At 39.3% G+C, this 25959-nt stretch overlaps 1 protein-coding gene across 2 annotated transcripts; it reads right to left on the reverse strand.

The window, feature by feature from the left end:
• Nucleotides 1-1968: 1968 nt before the first annotated feature.
• TMEM19 (transmembrane protein 19) lies at nt 1969-24457 on the reverse strand. Of its 2 annotated transcripts, XM_021678655.2 has the most exons (7): nt 23684-24457; nt 21686-21799; nt 8453-8590; nt 7846-8100; nt 6583-6792; nt 5156-5202; nt 1969-2318 (listed from the first exon to the last, which is right to left on the reverse strand). In XM_021678655.2, the coding sequence occupies exons 1-7, from the start codon at nt 23811-23813 to the stop codon at nt 2292-2294; spliced, it is 921 nt and encodes a 306-aa protein (XP_021534330.1). In that variant the 5' UTR covers nt 23814-24457; the 3' UTR covers nt 1969-2291. The 2 variants fall into 2 exon arrangements, with proteins under 2 accessions (XP_021534330.1, XP_021534329.1); XM_021678654.2 differs by having other exon boundaries at nt 1969-5202.
• Nucleotides 24458-25959: the final 1502 nt, after the last annotated feature.

The raw sequence follows: 25959 nt of genomic DNA on the forward strand, positions 1-25959 counted from the left end.
ATGAGATGGTATACATATTTTTTAGCTTCAGTTCTGAGCAATGAGCTGAGACTATTCCTTAAGGTTCTTTGTTCTAGAACTCCACGACAACGTGTTGAGAATTTTGTCAAAGGTGTTTGCCATGTATAATTCCAAATGCAAACAGCTAAGATCAGAATTTGAAAATATATACCACACAGGTAGAGATATGTGATACTTATATTAATTTTTGCAACAATCCAAAAGTGAAGGTATTAAAGTATTGCTTTGAGTATCCAGTTACTTTTCATTATATTATACTCAACTCCCATTTTATTTTTTAAGATTTTATTTATTTGAGAGCAAGACAGGAGGAGTGACAGGCAGAGGGAGAAGGAGAAGCAGGCTCCCTTCTGAGCAGAGAGCCAGATGTAGGGCTCGATCCCAAGACCCTTAACCTACTGAGCCACCCACGGGCCCCTACGGTTAAAGCCTTTAACGACTGGATTACACTGTTGCCTCAGGCTTCACGATTGGGAATCTCAAAAAAGTTATTTTATTCATTTACTTGAGAGGGAGAGCGAGCGAGCACACACAAGCAGGGGGAGGGACAAATGGAGAGGGAGAAGCAGGCTCCCCACTGAGCAGGGAGCCTGATGAGGACTCAATCCCAGAACCCTGGGATCATGACTTGAGCTGAAGGCAAACACGTAACCTACTGAGCCACCCAGGTGCCCCCATTTTATTCTTTTAATTGATTGCTAATAAGATAGTTAATAAGGAATACCATTTAAAACAATGATGGGGATGGGTAGATGGGGAAGAGGGGTAATTTCCAGAGATTATTTTGAGTATTTTCTTGATTGGTAGAAGAAACACATTTGGATTGTAGAAATTTTAGAAAGAACACATTAATATTTTGGTATATTCTAACCTTTTTTCCTTAATAGATTTTTCTTGAATGTAGGCATCCAACTTAAAGCAGCAAAATGGTATTAATTATAACAAAGTTTCATTGATTAAAAAGAATGTGTGTTAAAATACACCCAAAACAGAGACGCCTGGGTGGCTCAGTCGGTTGAGCATCTGCCTTCAACTCAGGTCATGATCCCAGCATCCTGGGATCAAGTCCCACGTCTGGCTCCCTGCTCATCAGGGAGTCTGTTTCTCCCTCTGCTGGCCGCTCCCACTGCTTGTGCATGCTCTCTCTCTCTGGCAAATAAATAAAATCTTAAAAAAAAAAAAGATTTGAAAATATACTCAAAACAATTATTGTGTAGAAAATATCTCAAATTTCTAACAGTAGTTATTTGGGGGAAGGTAGAAGGTTTGGTTTATTGAGTTGTGGAGGCAAAAGGATATTTTAGCTTTATCTCTAATATTCTAATATTTTAAAAAGAATAGATTCAGCATAGGGGCACCTGGGTGGCTCACTTGGTTAAGTGTCTGATTTTGGCTCAGGTCATGATCCCCAGGTCCCGGGACTGAGCCCGTGTCTGGCTCCCCACTGAGCAGGGAGTCCGCTTCTCCCTCTTCCTCTGCCCCTCCCCCCACTTGTGCACGCTCACACTCAATCTTTTTCTCTCTCAAATAAAAATTTAAAAAAATCTTAAAAAAATTAAAAGAATAGATTCAGTTCGTTACATAAGTAATCAAATATTAATTAAAAAAGAAAATAAATCTGGGGCACATGGCTGGCTCAGTCAGTGGAGCATGCAACTCTTGATCTTGGGGTCGTGAGTTCAAGCCCAACAGTGGGAGTAGAGATGCCTTAAAAAAATAAAAAAGAAATGCAAAAACAAAAACAAACCCAAACATAAAAAGAGTTGCCACATGCATAAAGTAAATTTTGAAAGGGGTGATGAATGAGAGTTAACATGTCTAGTCTTGGCAGAGAAAACAATTTTAGGAGCCTTGCCCTTACTATCATTTCCTGACTCATTAGTTCCCAAACCATTAATAGCACATCACATGATTGAGAAATGTTGGAATCATCACAGTCCTCAGAAATTCAGGTAGCCAGACTGGTTTTATTTTTGATTTTCCTCCAGAAAAATGTTCTGATTATCAACTTTCAGTGACTCTTAAAGGAAACACTGATTACAGTCAAACAACCTAATTTAACAAACATATACTGAACATCTATATTTTTAAAAATATTCAGGACCATTTGGAATTACAGCAACAGATACTCCATTAGGAGATTAAATCATTTAACTGCATAATTGTGTTTTCATCTTTAAAGCATGTACAATTCACCTGAAATTTGATGGCTACAGCACTTTTTTTCTCATTGTGATGACATCAGAACAGCAGATGAAACACCAGGGACATCAGATGATTGGGCTCCAATATACGCACTGTATATAACAGGGAGCATCTGTTAATACTACAGGCATTAAGGCAAAGTTTATGATACCTCACCTTGCATGATTTTTCTCTATACTAGGTCTTTAATTGGGATGGGGTTGGCATTTCTGAAGGCAGCATCCTACATATATAGGAGTTAGAAACAAGAAAGAGATATATGCACCTTGGCTGAGGCATACATTAACCCAAGTAATGAGAAAAACTAATGGAATGACCAATTGTATCAATTCATTGTTCTCCTGGACTCCTTTAAGTCTTCAGATCTCTTTCAAAAGCTTCAAAAGCCTTGAGCCACATACACCTTCCTCTCCTCTACTGCCTAACAGTGTTTTAAGAAATGGTATGTACACCCTTAGGTTGCCTAGGTAGGCAGTACATACTGTTTTATTATACTGTTAGGTGGAATTCTATGTAAGTGTTTTTAAAATAAATTGTTCACTCAGTAAAGAGGAAGAATAGATTGAGCTAAATATCCAATTACAAAGGATGTTATAATAAAATACAGCTAAGATTAAAGCAAAAAGAGCCACAATTCCTTATCTATAATTCTCATATCCAAAAAAGGCTCTGAAAACAAAGTTTCTTCCTAAATTTGCTGACAAAACTGACCTGACCTGAGGCTCTTTATAATCTTCAGTTACCACACTTAGTGGTGCTATTCATACATTCACCATAGAAATATTAGTGTATTTGAGAATGGTTGCTATCTTAAGACTCTTTTGAGAGTTTGAGTAAAATATATGTACTCTGTTTTCTAAAATCTGAAAATTTTGATTTTAAAACAACTAGCCCTAGGTTTTCAAATAAAGGCTTGTCAAGCAGTATTTCCCTAACCTGTTAATGATACGGTGATACTATCAAACCCAAAGATTTTTTATATTTTTATTCCATGGTATGTCATGAGGATGGGTCACCATGAAAAGAGAAAAGGCATGTTGGAACAGCTATAGGAATAAACAGGCTGCATCAAAAACTGACACAGAAATGATCTGGTAAGTGATGTAGCTATAAGACATAGTATAATTACTAGAAACTATTACTGCATAAAGACAGCATACAGCACTGCTACTAATAGTTGTCTGCATAAAATGAAAAGTCCCACTCTTTTGAAGCTTCTTTTATGTATAGTGCTTTAGGACATTCTGACTTAGTTCTCAACCTGTTTAAAGTTAGATCTCCTAGAGAGCTTTCTATAAATAACCTATGCATGAGCCTCACCTTCAGATATTCTGATTTATTTGGTCTAGACAGGGGCCTTGGCACGTGTTTTTAAAAATGCTCTACACCTGGCTGGCATGTAGAGCATGCAACTCTTGATCTTGGGGTTGTAAATTTGAGCCCCACGCTCGGTGTAGAGATTACTTAAAAAAAAAAAATCTTGAAAAACCAAAAAATGCCCTATATAATTCTCACGTGCTGCAAGAGCTCTTAAAAAGTCCTAATACCCAGGCTCTACCCCAGAACAGGTAAATTGGAATCCTTGGAAGTGAAGCCCAGACACAAATATTTCTTTTAAAAGATGCTCAGGTGATTTCAATGTATACCCAAAGGTGAAAACCAATGATAGAGACTCCCTCTGTTGCTTGGATTAAGGATTAAGGGTGTCAACTGCTTTTTTTTTTTTCTTTCTTCCAGAATCAACTCAGTTCTCAATTATCACTGTAGTAGTCACAAGTAAAGAAGTCTAAGCTTTATCCACTCTAATAATGGTGGCTTATTCATGGAATCTCTCGTCAATTTAAATTTAAATTCAAAAGAAGGGGGGGAATTATGGAAATCACATGAGAAATATTTTTAAATACTTTCAGCAAAATAATCCATACCATATCAAACTCCTTTAGCATACAATAAATCACACTGAAGAACAAACAGAAAAGTAGAATTCATTTTAGTTGATTCTATATTGTACAGGAGAGCATAAGTTAAGCACAGAATAGGAAATCATAGCATCTTCCAATGAATTCTAGGTAGCAAATAAAAAAATAATTACAATAGTTTTCCAGTGACTAAGTGTTCAGGGTGCCAAAGTAACAGATCCCTACACAAATTTCAAAGAAAGCTAGAAAATACATTAAAAATATTAAATTCAAGATAATTTCTGCTCAAAAATCAACTGAAATATAAGTAAGGTGCACATTTTTTCGATAGAAGATAAATCTCTTGTTTTTACTTAAAAATAGTTTTTTTCATGCATTCTAATGGTCATATGAAAAAGAAATTTAGTTTTTTTTTCATTACTAACCCTGAGGAAGGAAGAACACATGTGGAGTAGCTCACTAAGAACCATACTCCATACTTTTCACAAGTGGAAATGGCAAGTAATGGAAGAAGTGAGGACTACACTTATCCAGGCTTCCACACACATCAGTTTAAACCACCCAAAACTAAAATTTCGGTAACTGGCACAAGTGGTATTGCACTTTTAGTCCAACATACAGCAATATTTAGGGATAGTATAGCTTCATTGCTCACGAAGCTCTATTCAGCAGAAGAAAAATACGAATAAATTCTATGTACACTTATCTTTCACTACAAAGATGTTAGCTGTTACAAGGGAGTTAGAGGAAAAATGTGGAATTTCATCACAATGAATATGGGAAGAGCTGGTATTTCCTCTTTGCCCATTACAATGATTCTTCTTAGGATGAAATTTGGAATTGCAAAATTAGCTAAATTTACTGCAGTTTCAATCTTTGTAAATGAAAAAAGTTCACTCCCTGGGCCAAAAACCCCAAGCAGCAGTTGGAAGTAAGAGGGCAATGAGGACAGAAGAAAACAGATTCACTGCGTTGTTATCAAGAATCGGTTTTCCTGCTATGTACTTCACCTCATTCGCCGGGCTGTTGACCACCATGCCAGTGCTTTCATCTAAACCTGGAGTGGAGAAGAAGCAAGTGAGGTGGAAGATCCAAATGACTTGATTTAAAACAAATTAGCTTTTCTCCTCCAAAGAATACAATCTTTGAAAGAGTCTCAACCACTTATAAATTACCTTCAGTGGATAATTATACAGTGAGAGATACGGAACCCTTGATTACTAAGGATTTTTTTGAAATGTGAGTTTTAGTACACCTCAATACTGTTCTCTCAACACTGCTGGAGTTCCTTCACAGGAAGAAGGAAGAACATTAACAGCAGAGAGAGCATGAAACTAGAAGATTAGGCCTCCAAGACCAACCTGTGAGGTCTCTGAGAATAGGGATCATGTCTTCAGCCTCTGCAATGGAAACCCAGGACCCAGCATGGTGCCACCACAAAGGAGGCACACAAAGAATTTACCGAAGGAATTAATCTTTCCCGCAGCCTACATTAATTTTTTCAGCCCACTCAATGTGATCAGAAACTTCCCCAGTTAGAGCCCAGTGTAGAATAAAACCTAGGTTCCTAAACAAACAAAAAACCCCAAAAACACAGGAAGGGAGGGGAAGAGAGAGAGAGAGTGTGTGTGTGTGTGTGTGTAAAGTTAGTGACCTTTAGCTTGAACTAAAATCAGACTGCTTCCTCCTTAGTATTTAGATAAATGCATCTGAGAGAACAAACATTGTGATAGGTGGGGAGCAAAGCAGGAGGGCAAGAATAGTATCTTGGCACATGAAGAGAACTGGAAGGACTGTACACAAGGAAACTCCCCAAACTCCCAGCCTCTTAACTATGAGTCAAAGGAGAAAACATGTTGGTCAGAATGTGGAGGAAATACACACCTAACAGAATATGTCAGTACACTGAAATGACAAGAGAGCCTCAGAAGCAAAGCATAGAAAATTCTGGGGAAAACCAACTCCCATATATCTTGAGTGGGGCTAAAAATTCAGTGGGGACAGAAAGCATTATGTCACAGTAGAAAAATAGGTCATATGTGTACATAGTACAATAATTCTCTCTCGAATGGACTTGGAAAACAGATGGAAGGTGCAGCATTAAAATGATCTGATCTCAAATGTTCTGCTTTCCCTGGGATTAGGTGAAGTCCCCAAAGCAAAAGCATCTGTTTCCTGCACTATCACTATCCTGCACTATCACTATGTTTCCTCCCCACACAGCTTCTACTCATCGCTCTGTGGGACTACTTCTCTTTCAATTAATTTAACAAAAAAAAAATTTTTTTAATCAAAATTGTAGAAAAGACTGTCCGTCATTCCTGGCCTCTTGATTTCCTCTGTCTTTGGGATTGTTTTCATTGCCATGTTTTTCTCCCCCACATTTCTTTCCCATTTAATACACCAATAAGTTGCAATAATAAAGTGATGTTCTTACCAGTAAATTGCATTGTAGCTCCTAAATATGAGTCTACAACTGATCCCAGTAATCCAGCCAGACCCCCAAATGCAATAATTGGCCACTGGGGAGCAGAAATGTCTAAATCATTAACGAAAACCAACTGTGTGAGGAAGTACGTGATGCCCACAAAGGTACCACCAAGTAGACTGGAGGCAAGGCCCACCATTGTGACCCCCCCATTGGTCCCTGAAGAAAAAACACAGATAAAATAATCTGGTTAAGAATCAACAAACACATAAAATCAAGGAAAGCAAAAAAAAAATTTGGTACCCATCTTATCAAGACTAATTCAAAGAAAAGGTTCTCTTTCATACAATCCAAAGACTATAGGTCTAGTTAAAAAGGAGTCTTTTCTCCTCATTAACTCATGACATGCTAAGCAATGCAGGGGAATGGTTCAATGGAGCCAAACTGCCTGGTTTCAATCTTAGTTCTGCCATTTCTTCTTCTTTTTTTTTAAGATTTTATTTATTTATTAGAGAGAGAGACAGCTAGAGAGGGAACACAAGCAGGGGGAGTGGGAAAGGGAGAAGCAGGCTTCCCGCTGAGCACGGAGTCTGATGTGGGACTCAATCCCAGGACCCTGGGATCATGACCTGAGCCAAAGGCAGACTCTTAATGACTGAGCCACCCAGGCACCCCAGTTCTGTCATTTCTAAGTTACATGACTGTAGTTAAGTTACTTAACTTCTCTTAATTTCCTTGTTAGTAAGGTAGAAATAATAAAAGAACCAATTCACATGAATATTAAGGGTATTAAGGATAATGACAATAATGATGAAGAGAAAAAATGAAAAGGACATGAGGAAGAAAAAGAAGAGGAAGAAGTGGGGGGGATGTCTAGACAAGGAGGAGAAGGGAATAAGAAGGGAAGGGTAGGTGATGACAAAGACAAAAATGTATTGTTAGTAGTAGTTGATGGTAATGGTAACAGGGAACTGAGATCTATGTTAAAGCACTAACCACATAATAGGTCCTCAAGAAACACTCTTATCATTCTCTTCCTTTTCCTCTCCTGATATGTCTCTGTTTCTGTACTGTTTATCTAGGACTTGCTAACATTTCCTGCAAATATTATTTCTTATCATCAATTTAATAGCCGACAGCAATTTTCCAGTTAAGGAGACTAACTAAAATTCTTAAAAGGCTCTTAAGTAAGAAACGCAGTAAGTCAGATTTTTTTGGTTCATTTCATTTTTTTTTTTAATTTTTTTTAAAGAAAGTTAAACAAAGACTCACCAACTGGAACTTTTTCCCAGGTTGTTATTAGCCTTGGTGGGCTTTTACTCAGAATGGGGCCAACTTCTGAAGCCCACGTGTCTCCAGCAGAGCAGGCCAGTGCAGCCAGAAGAGACAAACACATCCAGGAAGCAGTGTACTGCTTGGAAAAATCTATTGGGATTTCGCCGGGGCCATTTTCTATCATGTACAACAGGGCCAGCTCAGTGGGCACAGCTCCATTACAGAACACCTGAACCCAATTCCTATGCCCGCCTACAAACAAGTAGATAAAAGGGACAAGAAATGCTTTCTCCTCAGAAGGAAAATCACACAGTTACAGCAACTTAAAGTTTAAGGAAAGAAAAATGACTACAATTTTAAAAATGACTAAAAGTCAGATGGTACCTTTGCCTACATTCTGTATTGTTTTAGAATAATTAATGATAGATTTTAATGCTTCTAAAATTCTGTTACTATTGTGGTGAAGTAATGATAAACTAAATTAGGCCACTACTTAAAAGTTGTTCTCATACAAAATTTATGTTTCAACAGTCTAAACATGTTCTGACTATAAGCTTATAATATCTTAGGATGAAATAAGTGATGTCAAACATAATTCATTTACCTTCTTTGTATTCTGAATCTAGACGCTTCTTTATTTCTCCCTTCCATTTAGTGAGTTTTGAAGAAGAAAGGAAAAACATCAGCAAAGAGGTAAAAAAGCTGAAATTTGCAATGGTTAGGATAAATCCAACCACAAGCCCTGAAAGAAACACATATATACACAGAATTATACTCAGTCCATACATTAATGTTGTGAAAAAAAGAATGGAATTTTTTTCAGTTATTTTTTACATTATAACCTGAAATGTACATTTCTTTTTATTTATTTATTTATTTATTTACTTACTTACTTATTTATTTGAGAGAGAGAGAGAAACAGCATGAGAGGGGATAGGGTCAGAGGGAGAAGCAGGCTCCCCACTGAGCCAGGAGCCCGATGTGGGACTCGATCCCAGGACTCCGGGATCATGACCTGAGCCAAAGGCAGTCGCTTAACCAACTGAGCCACCCAGGCGCCCTGAAATGTACATTTCTAAAACATTTTCATTTTTACCAGTTCAGGTATTACCAAATAGTAAACTAAATGTTGGTTTGATTAAATTAAGATACATTTTTTACCATATTTTGACCTCTTTTCAAACAATGAATATATGAATACATTATTATTATAAACATACTTTTTATAATCAAATTGTAGAACACACTAAATAGTAGTTATTTATTATTAAACAGTGCATATTATATATGTTATATATAACATTTGGATAGATAGCTTACTTTCCAAATTAACTGTGGATCTTCCCAGGGAGGTTAAGATTGTAGTCTTTCGGGCGCCTGGGTGGCTCAGTTGGTTAAGCGACTGCCTTCGGCTCAGGTCATGATCCTGGAGTCCCGGGATCGAGTCCCGCATCAGGCTCCCTGCTCGGCAGGGAGTCTACTTCTCCCTCTGACCCTCCTCCCTCTCATGCTCTCTGTCTCTCATTCTCTCTGTCTCAAATAAATAAATAAAATCTTTAAAAAAAAAAAAAAGATTGTAGAGTCTTTCTAGCTTCTAATTTTTATATTTTCCTCTCATAGCCTGGATCTTTTTTTTCTACCTGCAGGCTAGCTTTTATGCTTTTCAGAGAACTTTCACATGCTCTTTTGCTGAGCCTCATAAACTATGTGAGAAAATGGAGATAGTGTTTCTTAGCTATGTTTTACTATGTAAATCTAGGAAAATAATCCTGGATTTTATGTGGAATTAAAAATGGAATACTTTCTATAAATGTGATTTCAGAATTTCAGACTTTCTTTTTTGTTTCTTTTATTTGGGCAAAGAAGAAAGGGAACATCCTTCATTTTTCCATGAGTGACCAATTTCAAGGAAGGCTTATAATACCTACAGTCTAATCAGGAGAATAAACAAGAGCGCACACATGCATGACCGCATGTGCAAGCCGGGGGAGGGGTAGAGGGAGAGGGTGAAGGAGAGAAGCAGATTCCCAGCTGCATGAGGAGTCTGACACAGGGCTTGATCTCACAACTCTGAGATCATGACCTGAACCAAAATCAAGAGTTGGATGCTCAACTGACTGAGCCACCCATGTGCTCCCCTCTAGGTAATTCTACTGAGAAAAATGCACATCTGCTGGAATTAGCTTCTTAAATTACTCAGATAGGGGCACCTGAATGGCTCAGTTGGTTAAGTGTCAGACTCTTGATTTGGGCTCAGGTCATGACCTTAGGGTTGTTAGATTGAGCTGGGTGTCAGGCTGTGGGCATGGAGCCTGCTTGGGATTCTTTCCCTCTCCCTCTGTGTCCCCCCACCCCTCACCCAAATGACTCAGATAATCCTTAAAGGCCTTTGTTACAAATTTTGAAAATGTTCTTAGGAGTAAAATTGGTGGTTGAGGTAGCAGAGTATCCTTGTTTCTATTACCACAATGGTCAGTTAATACTACAAAAATGAATGAAACAGGATTTGGGGAAGATGAAAGAGTAGGAAGCACCAGGAAATCTGTCTGCCCACCTAGACAATTGCACTGGCAGAATCTGTCTGACAAAACTATTTTGGAGCTCTGGAGTCTACTGAAGGCTTGTAACTTTCAAGGGAAGGCTTGGAAGGGAAACTGCAGTTAATTTTGGTCAATTTCGGTTCTTAAGAGTGCAGCAGCTATCCATCTATCACTCCCAGCCCCAGGGCAGGCAGGGCAGGAACTTTAGGTTCAGCCTGCACACAGCTTATGGGAGCTAGGTTGGGCAATAAGGACTTGTCTTCCACATATCAGGATTTGTATTGTGATCAACGACTGGGGCTTCTGATTATGGAGGTATAGACACAGAGGCTGGAAGCCGTTGTTACATGCCACTCCCCACTGTTGCAAGCCCTTTCTTGTCTGGCTGAAGGGACTTCCAAAGGATTTAAAGGATCAACACCAACCCCCCTTCATTTTTCTGTTTTTCCTCCTTTGGAGAGCCAGACATTAAAGACTAGGACATTCAAAAGAAACTGCATTTATGGGGAAAATTAGAAAGTCCTAGTGCATACCCAGGGAAAGGTATGGGCTCAGAAAAGACTGGGAAGATCTTAGGTTTACACCTCAAGCTGATGCCTGGCACAGAGACAGCTGCAACAATCAAAAACAAGACAAAATAAAACAAAAAAGAGCAAAACCTGGGGACAGAGGAAATTCTGATTTCCAGAGTTACCACATTATTAGATTTAAATGTCCAGTTTTCAACAAAAATATCACAAAGCATATGAAGAAACAGACAAGTATGGCCCATTCAAAGGAAAAAAATCAATGGAGGCTGTCACTAAGGGCCAGATGGTGGACCTACTAAGCAAAGACTTCAAAACAACTGTTTTAAAGATGCTCAGAGAACTAAAAGAAGACATGAAGAAAGTCGAGAGAACAATATGGAAATATTAATAAAGAGACAGAAATCTAAAGAGAAACTGAAAGGAAATACTGGCGTTGAAAACAAGTCAGTAGAAATTCAAAGGCACATTTGAGCAAGCAGAAGAAAGAATCAATGAACTTGAAGACAGGCAATGGAAATTATCCAGTCTGAAAAACAAAGAAAAAAGAATGAAGAAAAGTGAACAGAGCCTGAGGGACATATAGGACACCATCAAGGAGAACAACATACACATGTGGGAAATCCCAGAAGGAGAAAAGAGAGGGAAAAGAGGGCAGAGAAATTAATTGAAGAAATAATGGCTGAAACCTTCCCAAGTTTTATTTTTTTTAAACTTTCCAAGTTTGATGAAAGACATACATATAAACATGCAAGAAAGAAGCTTAGTAAAATCCAAGTAGAATGAATTCAAAGACAGCCACATCGAGACACATTATAATCAAACTGTTCAAAGACAAAGATAATCTTGAAAACAAAGAGGTAAGCAACTCATCACATATGAGGGATCCTCAATAAGATTATCAACAGATTTCTTATCAGAAACTTTGGAGGCCAGAAGGCCAAACGCCAGAAGGCACTGGGTTGACATACTCAAGGTGTGCAAAGAAAACAAAAAAACCTGTCAAACAAGAAGCTTATATCCAAACTATTTTTCAAAAGTAAAGGAGAGGGGCACCTGGGTGGCGCAGTCAGTTAAGCATCCAACTCTTGGTTTCAGCTCAGGTCATGATCTCAGGGTCCTGGGATTGAGCCCCACATTGGCCTCCACACTCAGCATGGAGTCTGCTTGAGATTCTCTCCCTCTCCCTCTGCCCCTCCTACTCGTGCTGTCTCTCTCTCTCTCTAATAAAAAAATAAAATCTTAAAAAAAAAGTATAGGAAAAATTAAGAGAGTTTGTTATTGATGTTATGCTGGCAAAAATTCCAATTAGAATGTTACAACTTTAGGATGTTAAATTTAATTGTTATGGTAACCACAAAGAAAATAGTTACAAAATATACACAAAAGGAAATGAAAAAAATTCAAACATTTCACTACAAAAAATTAATTAAACACAAAAGAAGACAGTAATACAAGAAATGAGGAACAAAAGAACTATGAGAGAAACAGAAACAAATAGCAAAATGATAAAAATAAGTTGTTTCTCCTTAGTAATTACTTTAATTCTAAGGGAATAGGGGTGCCTGGCTGGCTCAGTTGGTAGAGCACGTCACTCCTGATCCTGTCAGGGTTGTAAATTCAAGCCCCATGTTGGGTGCAGAGATTACTTTTAAAAAAATCTTAAAAAAAAAAGTAAATGTAAGGGGATGAAACCCTCCAATCAAAAGACAGAGATTGTCAAAATAAAAACACATAGTCCAATGCTGTCTATAAAGAACTCACTTTAAATCTAAAGACACAAATGGGCTTAAAGTAAAAGGACTGAAAAAGATATTCCATGCAAACAGTAACCAAAAGAGAGCAGAGGTGGCTATAATAATACCAGACAAAACAGATAAGCTCACTTCTCATGTGACATAACCCCATATTTTTTCTTCCTTTTCACACTTCCATTCTTTCTGGTGTAACAAGATGCTCTAAGCTCTTCCCAAACCTAGTTTTCCCCAGTCCTGGAACCAGTCATTTATTTCTCTGAGGAGCTTTGGTTCATTTTAGTGGGGAAGGATATTGAAGGTCAAGATCTAGGCTCACAGTATGCTCATTGCTACTGGGGTATATTTGCTTTTTGTGGACAGGGCAAGTGAATACACACACACACATATATATATGAGCATACAAATATACACACATGCATATACATGTGCATATATACATGTATATATATATATATATATATATACGTATTTTAGAAATCACAAGATCACACTAATAACTCCAATTACAACCCATCTCTATAGGTTTTCTCTTGCTTTTCCCCATTCCATGTTAAGAACCTGGCTTCAAACAACAATGATGATTTCACTCATTTTTTTCAATCCCCTATCACATCTAAAACTTTTAGAACCACACTAAAATAGTTTAGGATTTGTTTGCCATTCTCCCTTTCCCTTAACCCAAGACTGAAAGAATATAATTAAATGCTATGTTCATAAGTTTTCTTTCTTTCCCTCCAGTGGGCTTATAGTATTGATTTATAATACAATTGGGTTCATTTGTTTTAATTTGCTTTCAGTTTTAGATTTTCCCTTTTCCTATCCTTACTATTTTATTTCTTAAATATGTAGAACACTAGCATGCTTTCAAAAGTCAAACTTAGAGGGCGCCTGCGTGGCTCTGTTGGTTAAGCGACTGCCTTCAGCTCAGGTCATGATCCTGGAGTCCCAGGATCGAGTCCCACATCGGGCTCCCCGCTCAGTGGGGAGTCTGCTTCTCCCTCTGAACCTCTTCCCTCTCATGCTCTCTCTCACTCTCTCTCTCTCAAACAAATAAATAAAATCTTTAAAAAAAAAAAAAAGTCAAACTTAGAAAAAAAGGTATACTCAGAGAAGGGTCACTTTCTCCCAGGTCCCTTTGCCCCTCTCTTCCTATTTTGCTCTCCCTCCATTCTTTGTAAATATTGTTTCTTAGTTTGTCATTCCTGTGTTTCTCTTTATAAAGTATACATAATGAATGTTTTCTTATCTTCCTTTCTTCTTTACATAAAAGGTAGCATTCTCTATGTATTCTTTCCAACTTATAAACACATTTTTTTTTTTAAGTTAAGCTCTACGTCCAACATGGGGCTTGAATTCACAACCCCAAGAGCAAGAGTCACATGCTCTACCTACTGGGCCAGCCAGGCACCCCTATAAGCACTTTAAAAAAAAAATATTTTATTTATTTATTTGACAGAGAGAGAGGGAGAGTGAGCACAAGCAGGGGGAAGGGCAGAGGGAGAGGGAGAAGCAGGCTCCCCAGAGCAGGGAGCCCGATGTGGGGCTCCATCCCAGGACCCGGGGATCATGACCTGAGCCGAAGGCAGACGCCTAACGACTAAGCCACCCAGGTGCCCCCGTTCCACTGTCTTTAAACAAACTCAGAGTACGGTGGCCCTAAAACACCCTACACTGAAATGCTACAAATCATCTACATCCTTTTTACTTCAATCACCTTAAAATACCACATGAAGTGATCAATGTTCATGTTGATGCCAGGTTCAGAATGAGGAAATAAACTGAAGGCAATGTACTCTGAAAGAATGATTTCTTTTGTGTAGTCTAAACATATCTTGGTATTTTTTGCAACTCCTAGCTATGTCTGAACTCTTAGATCAGTAACTGCTGTCTCCAGTTCCTGTCTATTACATCTCCCCCAAACCACCTCTGGAATCTCTAATTGTGAATGATAAGAGTTGATATGCATAACAAAAGGGTGCTCTCAAAGCACTTCAAGATTCAAGAATTATTACTGCCTACTGAATTTTAAATACGTAAATTCTGCACTTAACAGAGCCATATGGGGAAGTAAAACAACACTGTCTACAAACATCTCTGATAGCAGGAGTAGACTTATACCAAAAATTTCAACTAAGGTGACCTGGGTATTATAACCCTGAGAGGCAGAAAAGGGAAAGGCAGGACTAAAATTTTATAATTTAATAAAGTCAAATCTAATAAATTCTATCACAGGTAATCTACCTACAGAAAGACTGTGGGAATCAATTAACCCGAAATACAGAACACAAAGGCCAAAGAACCAGAAGTTGGCAGACTTGTTGAATCCTGTACAAGGGATGAGACCCTTTGACCTAAGTATCTGCAATATCTGAGACAGGGAAATTGAAGGACTCCATAAAATTCTGCTTTTGCTCCTTTTCCTTCTTCTATTCTTGCTAGGACCTGAGCCCCCACTTTATACATGCCTCATAATGCAAATACTGTATGTCCTCTTTGTAAGGGACAGGAGTTAATGATTCCTTTAGACTAGATAACTTCTAAGGAAGGACCAGGTGAGAATGACCCGAGGAAGCTATCACATGCATATTCCAGACCACTGGCACTAAACATCTGGATGCCAAGGAGTAACATCTGGGCCCTTGTCTTTGTTCTTACTGATTCCTGAATGCCTAAGAGGGGACACACACCGAACCACAATCCTCAATAAAACCCCAGACCCCAAACAAAGATGGGACTCTCTCTCCTTTCCTGAGTCTCCCAGACACTATCTCTATCTGCACTCTCTCTATATCTTCAATAAACACTGCTTTCCCTTCCTGCTGGCTCATGTTGGATTTCTATCCTGCACACAGCCAGGGACTCCGTTGGCCAGTCCTGTGGGACCCCCTCTGGATCCTAGACCTGGCCTGCTGGTATAATATCGACTGTTTCTCAGACTTAGTACTCACCAAAGAAATTTTTCTAGTTATACTCTGACTTCTCAAATGGCCTGACTACAACAGAGCATGCCCGAACAGTGATGTTTGTATTTCAGTCTGCAATTGACTAGTTGTGTAGATATTTTTAAAAGACACACTTTATTATCATTATTATCCTTTTTTAAAGTAGGCCCTGACGCCTGAGTGGCTCAGTCCGTTAAGTGTCTGCCTTTGGCCCAGGTCATGATCCCAGGGTCCTGGGATTGAGCCCTGCACTGGGCTCCTTGCTCAGTGGGAAGCCTGCTTCTCCCCCTCCTGCCGGCTGCTCCCCCTGCTTGTGCTCGATCTCTCTCTCTCAAATAAATAAATAAAATCTTTAAAAAGAAAGAAAGAAAAATAAAGTAAGCCCCGAGCCCAATGTGGGGGACTTGAACTCATGACCCTGAGATCAAGAGTCACATGCTCTACTGAGTCAGCTAGGTACCCCAACTAGTCTGTATTTTATCAGATTAATAAAGTGGCATTCTGACTCATATACCAGTCCCATGTGACAATGAGCAACATAAACTGGTTTTCTTAGGTCTGATCAACTCTGGGTACGTGACAAAACAAAGCTTCTATTTCAGAGAGACTGAACACCAGACCTAACTATGGTGACCCAAAGAGGCAAGGCCACTCTTGTGAGACTACGTGAAGCACAACCACTGGCCTTTCTAGAAAATTCTCCATTTGCATGCACTTCCACTACACTTACAGCATATAGTTCTGGGAATTAAATGCCTCAAACCCATCTCTTTTATCATCTGTGTCCTGTGACTAAAACTGTAAGCTCTCTGACAATGGGATTTAAATTCTAAGTACCCAGAACAGTGCGTGGCATATAGGAGACACTAACTATACATTTGTTAAATGCATGATTGAAAAAAAAATAGGAAACAACTAAGCTGAATAGTCTTGGTAAGTGAAATTAAATTTAAACTTGTCAAGTCAAGGGATGCCTGGTGGCTCAGTTAAGTGTATGCCTTCAGCTCAGGGTGTGATCCCAGGGTTCTGGGATCAAGTCCCACATGGGGCTCCTTGCTCAGCAGGGAGCCTGCTTCTCCCTCTGCTTGTGCTCTCTCCCTCTGACAAGTAAGTAAATAAAATCTTTAAAAAAAAATAAATAACTTGTCAAGTCAAAAATCCGATGACCAGATTGTCCATACTAAATTCAAAGGAACACAATGAACAACTGGACTATATAATACCTCCTTGGAGCAAATCCTCTACACAGTGCTTTACAGTTTATAGTCACTTTCCCATATATCCCCTCATGTGATCCTCCTCATTCTAGAAATAATCTCTCTCTCAATCTCTCCCAAATAATCTCTCTCAAAAAATCAAAGAGAGCAGACGTCTTCACTTGTGTCCATCTTAAGCACTGCCTCAACCCCTCCCCTCTTCTATCAACACTGAGGTATGTGTTCCTGTGTCATGGGGGACTCTTTTAACACCCAGATCCTGAGGGAGTTCTGAAACTCTTCTCAATCCCAAGCACCCTGAAGGCATGATATGGCAAACCACATTAAAATTCCTAGGACTGTGAACAGTAATAATGGAAGGAGAACAGTAACAATAACTAACATTTATAAAATACTTATTATGTGTGCCAGGTACTGTGCTAAGCTTTTCACACGGATGACTCTTCACGGTGAGTCAATGCTGTAGATAAGATCACTCCTTCTCGTTTTACATATAGGAAAAGTACAACGCTGAGAGTTTAAGTGATTTGTAGTCATTCTCCAGGACAGTATTCCCAAGTACTGTATAATTTGAACTAGCATTAGTTTTTTGTCCTTAAGGAAAAAAAACCTTTAAACAAAAGATACCAATATTCATGGAATGAAATGATTAGAAAAAGAACAGAGGTTTTGGGCACCTGAGTGGCTCAGTCGTTAAGCGTCTGCCTTCAGCTCAGGTCATGATCCCAGGGTCCTGGGATCGAGTCCCACATCGGGCTCCCTGCTCAGCGGGAGGCCTGCTTCTCCCTCTCCCACTCCCCCTGCTTGTGTTCCCTCTCTTGCTGTCTCTCTCTCTGTTGAAAAATAAATAAAATCTTTAAAAAAAAAGAACAGAGGTTTTAAAATCAGTGTACATTATTTCCTAAGCACATATTCAAAGCATGAGACACAGAAGCATATGATGCACTCCCTGTCTTCAGGAAATTTATAATATGGCTGAAAGCAGATAATAAATCACTAACAGTGAATGTTTATATAATGCTTTGTAGCTTTAAAAAATGTACTGTCCCATACATTATTTTGTCTGAGCCTCACCAATAAGCCATAAGGAACTAATTCATAAGAGATGAAGAAATTGAGGCTTCAAGGAGTTAGGTAATGTGGTAAAGTTCACAGAGACAGCCAAGTGGCAGTCCTAGAATTCAAATACATACCTTCTAAATCTAAATCAAGCTAGGTAGGAGAGGAGTAGAGGCCCAAGGGCTAGAAGGCAGAAAAGGAAATGGTAGCAGGAAAGAAACCTAAGTAGAGGAATGCCTGGGTGGCTCAGTCAGTTAAGCGGCTGCCTTCGGCTCAGGTCACGATCCTGGAGTCCTGGGACTGAGCCCCACATTGAGCTCCCTTGCTCAGCGGGGAGTCTGCTTCCTCCTCTCCCTCTGCCCCCAGCTTGTGCCCACATGCACACACTCTCTCTCTTGCTCACTCTCTTTCAAATAAATAAATAAAATCTTTAAAAAAAAATAAGAGATCAGAAAAGGAAGAGAAGCAGGGCAATATACAACAGGGAAACCAGAGGAAGACAGATTTCAAGAAGGACTTGACTCTTCTTTCTATACATCAAGAACAATAAAAACCAAGGCAAGACTACCTGAGAAATGACATTTTTAACAAAGCATAACTCTGTGTGATTATATTCAAACAGAGGGGGCTCAAATTATTTGCTATAAATGAGTTAATACTTCCAAAGTGCCAACAGCAGTGCCTGGTACATGGTATGCACAACATAAGCATTTGCTAAATAGATAAATCATAACCATTCCTAATGTTGATTATATGGTAAGATAAAATATAAAAATGTCAATATGTCAGTTAACTGCAACTCTCAACTACCCCAAAGAAGAAAAAAAGTCCTTGAACAATGTTTCTCAATTATGAAGAAAGAAAATTAGCACGATTCTTAAGAGCTGGGCATAATAATGGGTGCCCAATAAATGTTGGCTCTGTCTACGCACTGAGCTAAGAATTTTTTTAAAAGATATTTATTTATTTATGTGTGAGAGAGCGAGCGAGCGAGCGAGCGCACACGCGAGTGGGGGGGGAGGAGCAGAGGGAGAGGGACAAGCAGATTCCGTGAGAAGCCTGACTCAGGGCTCGATCCCACAACCTCGAGATTATGACCTAAGCTGAAATCAGGAGTCGGACATTCAACCCACTGAGCCACCCAGGTACTCCTGAGTTAAGAACTTCATAGTGATTATCTGATTTAATTCTTACTGCAACCTGTAAGAATGAAATCAGAGGTAGATCAAGGTTTTGTAGGGCCTGAAGCTTATAAATTAAAAAAAAAAACAAATACAAAAATATCTTTTAGCTTTGTAAAATTTACAAATCCATAGGACCCTGCGAGCACACTGCTAGGGCTCTTCTCAAGGCCTTGGAGCGTACTATTGCAAGTGAAGATGCCATTAAGTTTAAGGTGTTATAACTTCATTGTATATCTTTCTTTAGGTTGGATATTAAAAATCTCATTTCAGGGGTGCCTGGGTGGCTCAGTTGTTAAGCGTCTGCCTTTGGCTCAGGTCATGATCCTGGGGTCCTGGGATCGAGCCCCACATCGGGCTCCCTGCTTGGCAGGAAGCCTGCTTCTCCCTCTCCCACTCCCCTTGCTTGTGTTCCCTCTCTCACGGTCTCTGTCATATAAATAAAATCAAGAGAGAGAAAGGAAGGAAGGAAGGAAGGAAGGAAAGAAAGAAAGAAAGAAAGAAAGAAAGAAAGAAAGGAAGAAAGGAAGAAAGGAAGAAAGGAAGAAAGGAAGAAAGGAAGAAAGGAAGAAAGGAAGAAAGAAAGAAAGAGAAAGAAAGAAAGAAAGAAAGAAAGAAAGAAAGATCTCATTTCACCAGAGAAAACTGAGGCACAGGGAGGTTAAGTTATTATTCAAACTCATCTTGCCTGATTCTAGCACTTGCTCTTTTATTCATCATGCTATTTTGCCTCCACGAAGGCGTGCTCTAGTTTATAAAACTTTGAGAAACCTCTGCTCTATGTGAATACAGTGGCAGCAGAGTGTGTTTACAGTGCTAAATTAGGGCTAATGACCAGCAGTATTTTGAAGGTTGGGTAGATGGCTTCAACACCTGCCGGTTCTAGGAGGGGCATCTGGGTGGCTCAGTCAGTTAAGTGATCGACTTTTGATTTAGGCTCAAGTCAAGATTTCAGGGTCATGAGACGGATCCCTGTGTTGGGCTCCGCGCACTCAGCATAGAGTCTACTTAAGATTCTCTCTCTCTGGGGTGCCTGGGTGGCTCAGTCATTAAGCATCTGCCTTCAGCTCAGGTCATGATCCCAGGGTCCTGGGATCCAGCTCTGCATCGGGCTCCCTGCTCAGCGGGAAGCCTGCTTCTCCCTCTCCCACTCCCCCTGCTTGTGTTCCCTCTCTTGCTGTGTCTCTCTTTGTCAAATAAATAAATAAATAAATCTTTAAAAAAAAAAAAACGTTCTCTCTCTCCCTCGGACCCTCCTTCTCCACACACACGCTCTCTAAATAAATAAATAAAATCTTAAAAAAAAAGACCTGCCAGTTTTAAATAATCATCATTCTGTAGTGATCTCATCCTATGTGTAGTATTTGGGGGGGAATCCTCATGTCTTGGGGCTTATAACACTGGCAGTATATGTAAGTCCCAATGTCACACCAGATCATCTCACCCCCTTGATTTGAGGTGAGATTCCACCTAGTTTGAAATAAAATCTTTACTGTGGGGAGCCTGGATGGTTCAGTCGGTTGAGCATTGGTTTCAGCTCAGGTCATGATCCCAGACTGAGCACTGCATCAAGCTCTGTGCTCAGTGGGGAATCTGCTTGGGATTCTCTCTCTTCCTCTGCCCCTCCCTCGCATGAGCTCTTGCTCAGACGCACATGCTCCCTCTGCTAAAATAAAAAAATCTTTAAAAAAAAATCTTTACTGTGTCCCATAAGCCTCCTTATTACCTAGTCCTTGCCTATTTCTTTAATTTTCTATGTTCCTTTTTTTTTTTTTTTTACTATTTTCCAGTCAAATGAGCCTTATTCTCACACCCGAATAAGCCACGGTATATGTCAGGGTCTTTACCCATGTTATTCTGTCAGCTTGGAACTTGCTTCTCTCAGACCTTGTCATTGCTGGCTTCTTCAGGTCTTGGTTCAAAACTACATCCTTGGAGAAAAGGGTTATGCTTGACCCTATCTACAAAAGAATGCACACAACCCCCAACATACACACTTTATTATCTTAATTTTTCTCATAAATTTTATCATTATATAAAAAGTTTTATGTATTTTGTAATCTAACTGTTCTAAAGAATGAAAGTTCCATAAGAACTTGAAACCTTGTTCTTGTTCACAGCCATACCCCCAGTTTCTAGAAGAGTGGCATATGGTAAGTGCTCAATAAATGTCCTAAAAGAACAAAAATTTGGCATATCCCTAACCCAGTTCTGAAAAATAAATCTAGGATACTTCGTTTGGACTGCTTTGCTTGAGGCTACTAATAGCAATTTCCAAGAGTGATTCTTTCCAACAGCTCCTCCACTGTACACCTAGCAGGAGTGCTCCAATGTTTCTGCTAGCAAATAATACAACTAAAAGAGCAGAATAATCCAGGAACTCAAAAATCTATCCTATTAATCTACTTGATATCAATTACAAAGTTAAATTTGTACATTGCACTGAGTATGTCAGTATCTGAAATTGTGACAGAATAGGAATGCTGAGCAATAAATATCATTATCTAAAATACATAATGGGATTTATAGTCTCATATGTTCAGAATTTAGAAAACATGAGTTTAAATTATATAAGCAAGCACTTACTATATAAACTTTTAAAAGAAACACATACCTCCTAAAGCCCCACTGTGGTCTAGACTTTTCTTTTTAAAGCCATGAGAGACGATCAAAACAGGAACAACAACAGAAAACAGCCAACGCCAAGGAGAAATAGGCTGTAAATTACCTAAAAAATTAAATTCACAGGTTAGTCTTGGCTATAAGCTTTGATAACTGCATTCTGGATTAAAATATTGTCATAAGTAGAGAAACTGAGATGAAGTCACCAAAGTAAAATAACTATGTTGAGACTTGTGTATTTCCAGAGAGACAGTCCTTTTGGAGAATGACCAAGTAAGTCCTGTCCAAGTTTTGATATTTCATACATATTTGGAGATTTGAAATGACTCTAGTTCCCCATTGTTTTGGAAAAGAGGCACGTATTAAATCTCAAGAATTGTATAGAGCAAACTATTTTCTTAGCAGGATCCAATTCTTCTTCTTTCTGCCTTTCAGAGAGATTTATTTTTTAAAGTAACATTCTTACAGGCTACACATCTCCATTCAACAATTAGCAACTGATTTTTCCAAAGGTTGCATCCACCTCACAGATGTTTCTTTTTGTTTGGCTAGCATAATGGTTTCAAACCATTGGGAGTCAATATTTAAAGATTAGGAGGTTTCATATAAAAATCCAGAACCCTGGCTTCTGTTTTAAAAACTGGATGCTCAGGGGGGCGCCTGGGTGGCTCAGTTGGTTAAGCGACTGCCTTCAGCTCAGGTCATGATCCTGGAGTCCCGGAATCGAGTCCCGCATCGGGCTCCCTGCTCGGCAGGGAGTCTGCTTCTCCCTCTGACCCTCCCCCCTCTCATGTGCTCTCTCTCATTCTCTCTCTCTCAAATAAATAAATAAAATCTTTAAAAAAAAAAACAAAAAAAAAAACTGGATGCTCAGGCCCACATGGCAGAATTGACCACAGTGGCAAGAGGCCACCCCCTTTAGACAAGTCAGCTTTCTCATTTAAAGTTCCCACCATTCCTGACTCCTAGACACCAAGACTAAGTGAGTATAGTGAAGAAAAATGTGAACTATTGCTAGAGCCCATGTTTCTATCAAAAATGGGAAAATGGAAGATAAAGCGGGCCAAATGTTCAACAAAAATTCTATTTCTGAAAATGAAAACTTCTCAACTGTTTAAGATGTAAAGATCAGGTGCCTGGTTCCAGAGAGGCACTTTGGTTTACAAATCCTGGTTTATTCCATTGAGTTCAAGTCATAGTTATTACCAGCACAAACGAGAATCTTCTCTCATACCTCTTCTCCTCAAACCCTCATCCCCTACTGTGAATCATTATGAATGAACCTGAAGACCACCCATTCGGATTATTCACATGTCTCTGCAAAAGGCTAAGGTCTGAAATGGCAATCCCTTTCTCACTCGACTTTTCATTTTTTCTTTTCAGCTGAACAGTACTCCATTTTTATAGGAGTACCAAGGAAATTTCTGTAAAGGCATACTTACGCTCTAGGGAGTCTTCAAAACTGTAAAGGTCTGAGTCCAGAGTATCTTATGTATATGCGGTGAGGCTTCAGATTTTAAAGGAAGTCTGTTCTTTTGAAGTGACCAAAGAGCAGACAAATCCTCCAAATCTCCGAATGGAAACATTACAGCACCTTTTATTCTTACTGCTGTTTTTACAGGATACATAAAACTGATAAACTAGTTACAAATATTCTTACTAAAAGCATCACTGCAATTGCTTTACAAAATTGTATTTCATTTCACTAATTTCTCATGAAGATAGATGTAATAACTACACACAACATAAAAATGTATTTTGAAATATGCTTAATCAGTATTATCAGAGGCAGTGTTTCTTAAAGGCTCTTAAATGTACAAAGTAGTGCTTATATTTTAATGCTGGTAAATTAAATTCAGGCTGTGGAAGTTAAGTAAACACAACAATTTACAACCACTCAGAAGATACAAGTTTTGGATTTCATTAATGATACAATTTTCAATTCCACCAATCAGATTATAGAAAAACAACTCAGAACATTCATACTTACCATAATAGGTGCTTGCAGTCATAGACATAATCCAGAAAGCTAGAGAAATGCAAATGATCAGGCTCAATATAACTATATTAGTTATCATCTTTATATATTTTTTGCAAATATTGTCGTCAAGATCAGTCATGGAAAATAACGATATGAGCCCGAGGGGGAAAATAGTGTTTCTAAGGAAAAATAAGTTATTTAAGTTGCCAGCAAAAAACTCGCGCAGAGGCCAACATAAATGCCAACATCTTCCACCGACCGAAAAAATAACATAAACCCCAACTACTTCCGAAACTGCGGCTGATGGAGATCTCAAACTCCCGTGAGCGAGGTTAAGACCTCACTGGAAAAGCAAAGCTCATTCCCTCTGAGCGCCGGGTCCTACGCGTGCGGTCACTTCACACCTGAGCTCCACAGACAGAAAGACGAAAGGAAAGCGGAATCAGCCCACCGCCAGTCCTGGGACCGCGGGCTCCGCCTCCACCACACGCACACGCGCTGACGCCGGTTGGGGGGGGGAGTGGTGGGAGAGGTGGGGAAGTGGCTCTCGGCTGCAAGGAGACAGGGTGCACAGCCAGAACCAGGATGAGTTCCGAGGGTGAGCCCTGCGCGGTGGGGCGCGGTCACATCGCCACAGCCGCTGGCGCCGCCCCAGAGTTCAGGTCCAGCTCGCCAAGGCCAAAGCCCCGCGGAGCTCAGCCGCGCCCCGAGTCGCGTCTTCGCTACTGTGCGCAAGCGCCGCGGCCACCTGAGGGCGTGGCTTCGCTCACATCAACTTTTAAAGGGCGGTTCCAAGGACCGGCGGCCTGGCAGAAGCACCCAGGGCCTCTAGGGATTGTAATTCTCATCGGAATACGGATCTGGAGCCTTAGATCCTTGCGTTTGAGAACATACTCAAACACGGGAGGATGAAACCACCACCAGGGTAGGAGTATAAAACAGGAGTGCAAATGAATTTAAACCCAGTAAGTCCATTTCAAGCATAATCGAATACTTTTTCATTTATAGAGTTCATGCCATATAAAATACGGATTTAAAAAAATATTTATTTATTTATTTATTTTAGAGAGAGAGCACAGGTGAGGGGAGGGTCAGAGAGAATCTCAAGCAGACTCCCGCTGAACCCGGAGCCAGTGGTGCAGCTTGCTCTTGGGATCCTGAGATCATCATGACCTGATCGGAAATCAAGAGTCAGAGGCTTAACCCACTGAGCCTCCCAGGGGCCCCTAATATTATGGATTTTTTTTTTTTTTTTAGGGGAAGGGGGATATATTGTGTTGTAGGAGCAATTTTATGACTGAGAAAATTATTTAAAATGACACTTTAGTACCTATAATCTGCTGGACATTGCTGGTTGCTAAAGGATGTAAAGATAAAGCCGGGCAGTTCCTGCTATTGAGCTGAAATTTATTGTCATGACACCACTTACATTGTGGAAATCTGTTCCTACACATCTCATTTTAAGTGTGTGCATTCAGTCAATTCATTTAGAAAGAAGAACGTCTTGTTAACATTAAGTCTGAATCTTGTGGCTTATGCCATGTTTTATTTGAAATTAACTTGTGTGCCTGGGTTAAAATTAAGTGATAATTACAGCATATCTGAACTTTTTCAGAAAGTTGATTGCTGACAATGTAAGAAGAGGAGGCAAATGAGTTTCAGATACAGTACCCAAATGTTTTAACCCAGAGTACTTTTTCTTTGAAAAGTAGTTTTTTTTTTTTAACTACTGAGTACTTTTTAAAAACACAATTCTAAATTTAAGTAACATGCCAAGACAACTTAACATCCTTTTCTTTGGTACAACATCTAATTAACTGTGAAGTAGGATTAAATAGTAGTGTCCATCTTATTTGACTACCTGTATATATGGTCTTCCTGCACAAATTATGTGCTCACTTTATTTTTGTCTCACTCTGTTCAGTACAGGCAAATAATTGGATTACCTCAGCAAGCTGACTGGCCAGTATCAGTCACACCAGATAATTGGGTAGAGTTAATGTCACTTCAGTATGTTAAGGGAAGTGTCATAGAAAGAGGGATTGTCAGAGCTAAAACATGAAAGATGACAAAGTTTGTTATGTGACCAAGCTAAGGGAAGGGCACTTTATAGTTGGCTAAGGAGAGCATGAAAATAGGAAGTCCAAGAGAATGGAGAAGAGTTAGAGATAAGGTTTGAAATAATTTATCTAAACAAGCTGAAAGTTCATCTAAGAGATAGGCACATATCTGCTTTCTTTTCTTTCTTTCTTTCTTTCTTTCTTTCTTTCTTTCTTTCTTTCTTT

Source organism: Neomonachus schauinslandi, chromosome 5 (genome assembly GCF_002201575.2).
Source record: "Neomonachus schauinslandi chromosome 5, ASM220157v2, whole genome shotgun sequence".
Lineage (NCBI taxonomy): Eukaryota > Metazoa > Chordata > Mammalia > Carnivora > Phocidae > Neomonachus > Neomonachus schauinslandi.

What these genes read in the sequence shown, in the direction of transcription:
- TMEM19 (XM_021678654.2), bottom strand. Translation starts at nt 23,813, where the DNA reads ATGACTGATCTTGACGACAATATTTGCAAAAAATATATAAAGATGATA. An exon ending in CCACAGTGGGGCTTTAGGAG is followed by an intron (nt 8,591 to 21,685) that starts GTATGTGTTTCT and finishes TGTTTCTTTCAG; the next exon opens with GGCTTGTGGTTGGATTTATC. An exon ending in CTGGGAAAAAGTTCCAGTTG is followed by an intron (nt 6,793 to 7,845) that starts GTGAGTCTTTGT and finishes TTTTTTCTTCAG; the next exon opens with GGACCAATGGGGGGGTCACA.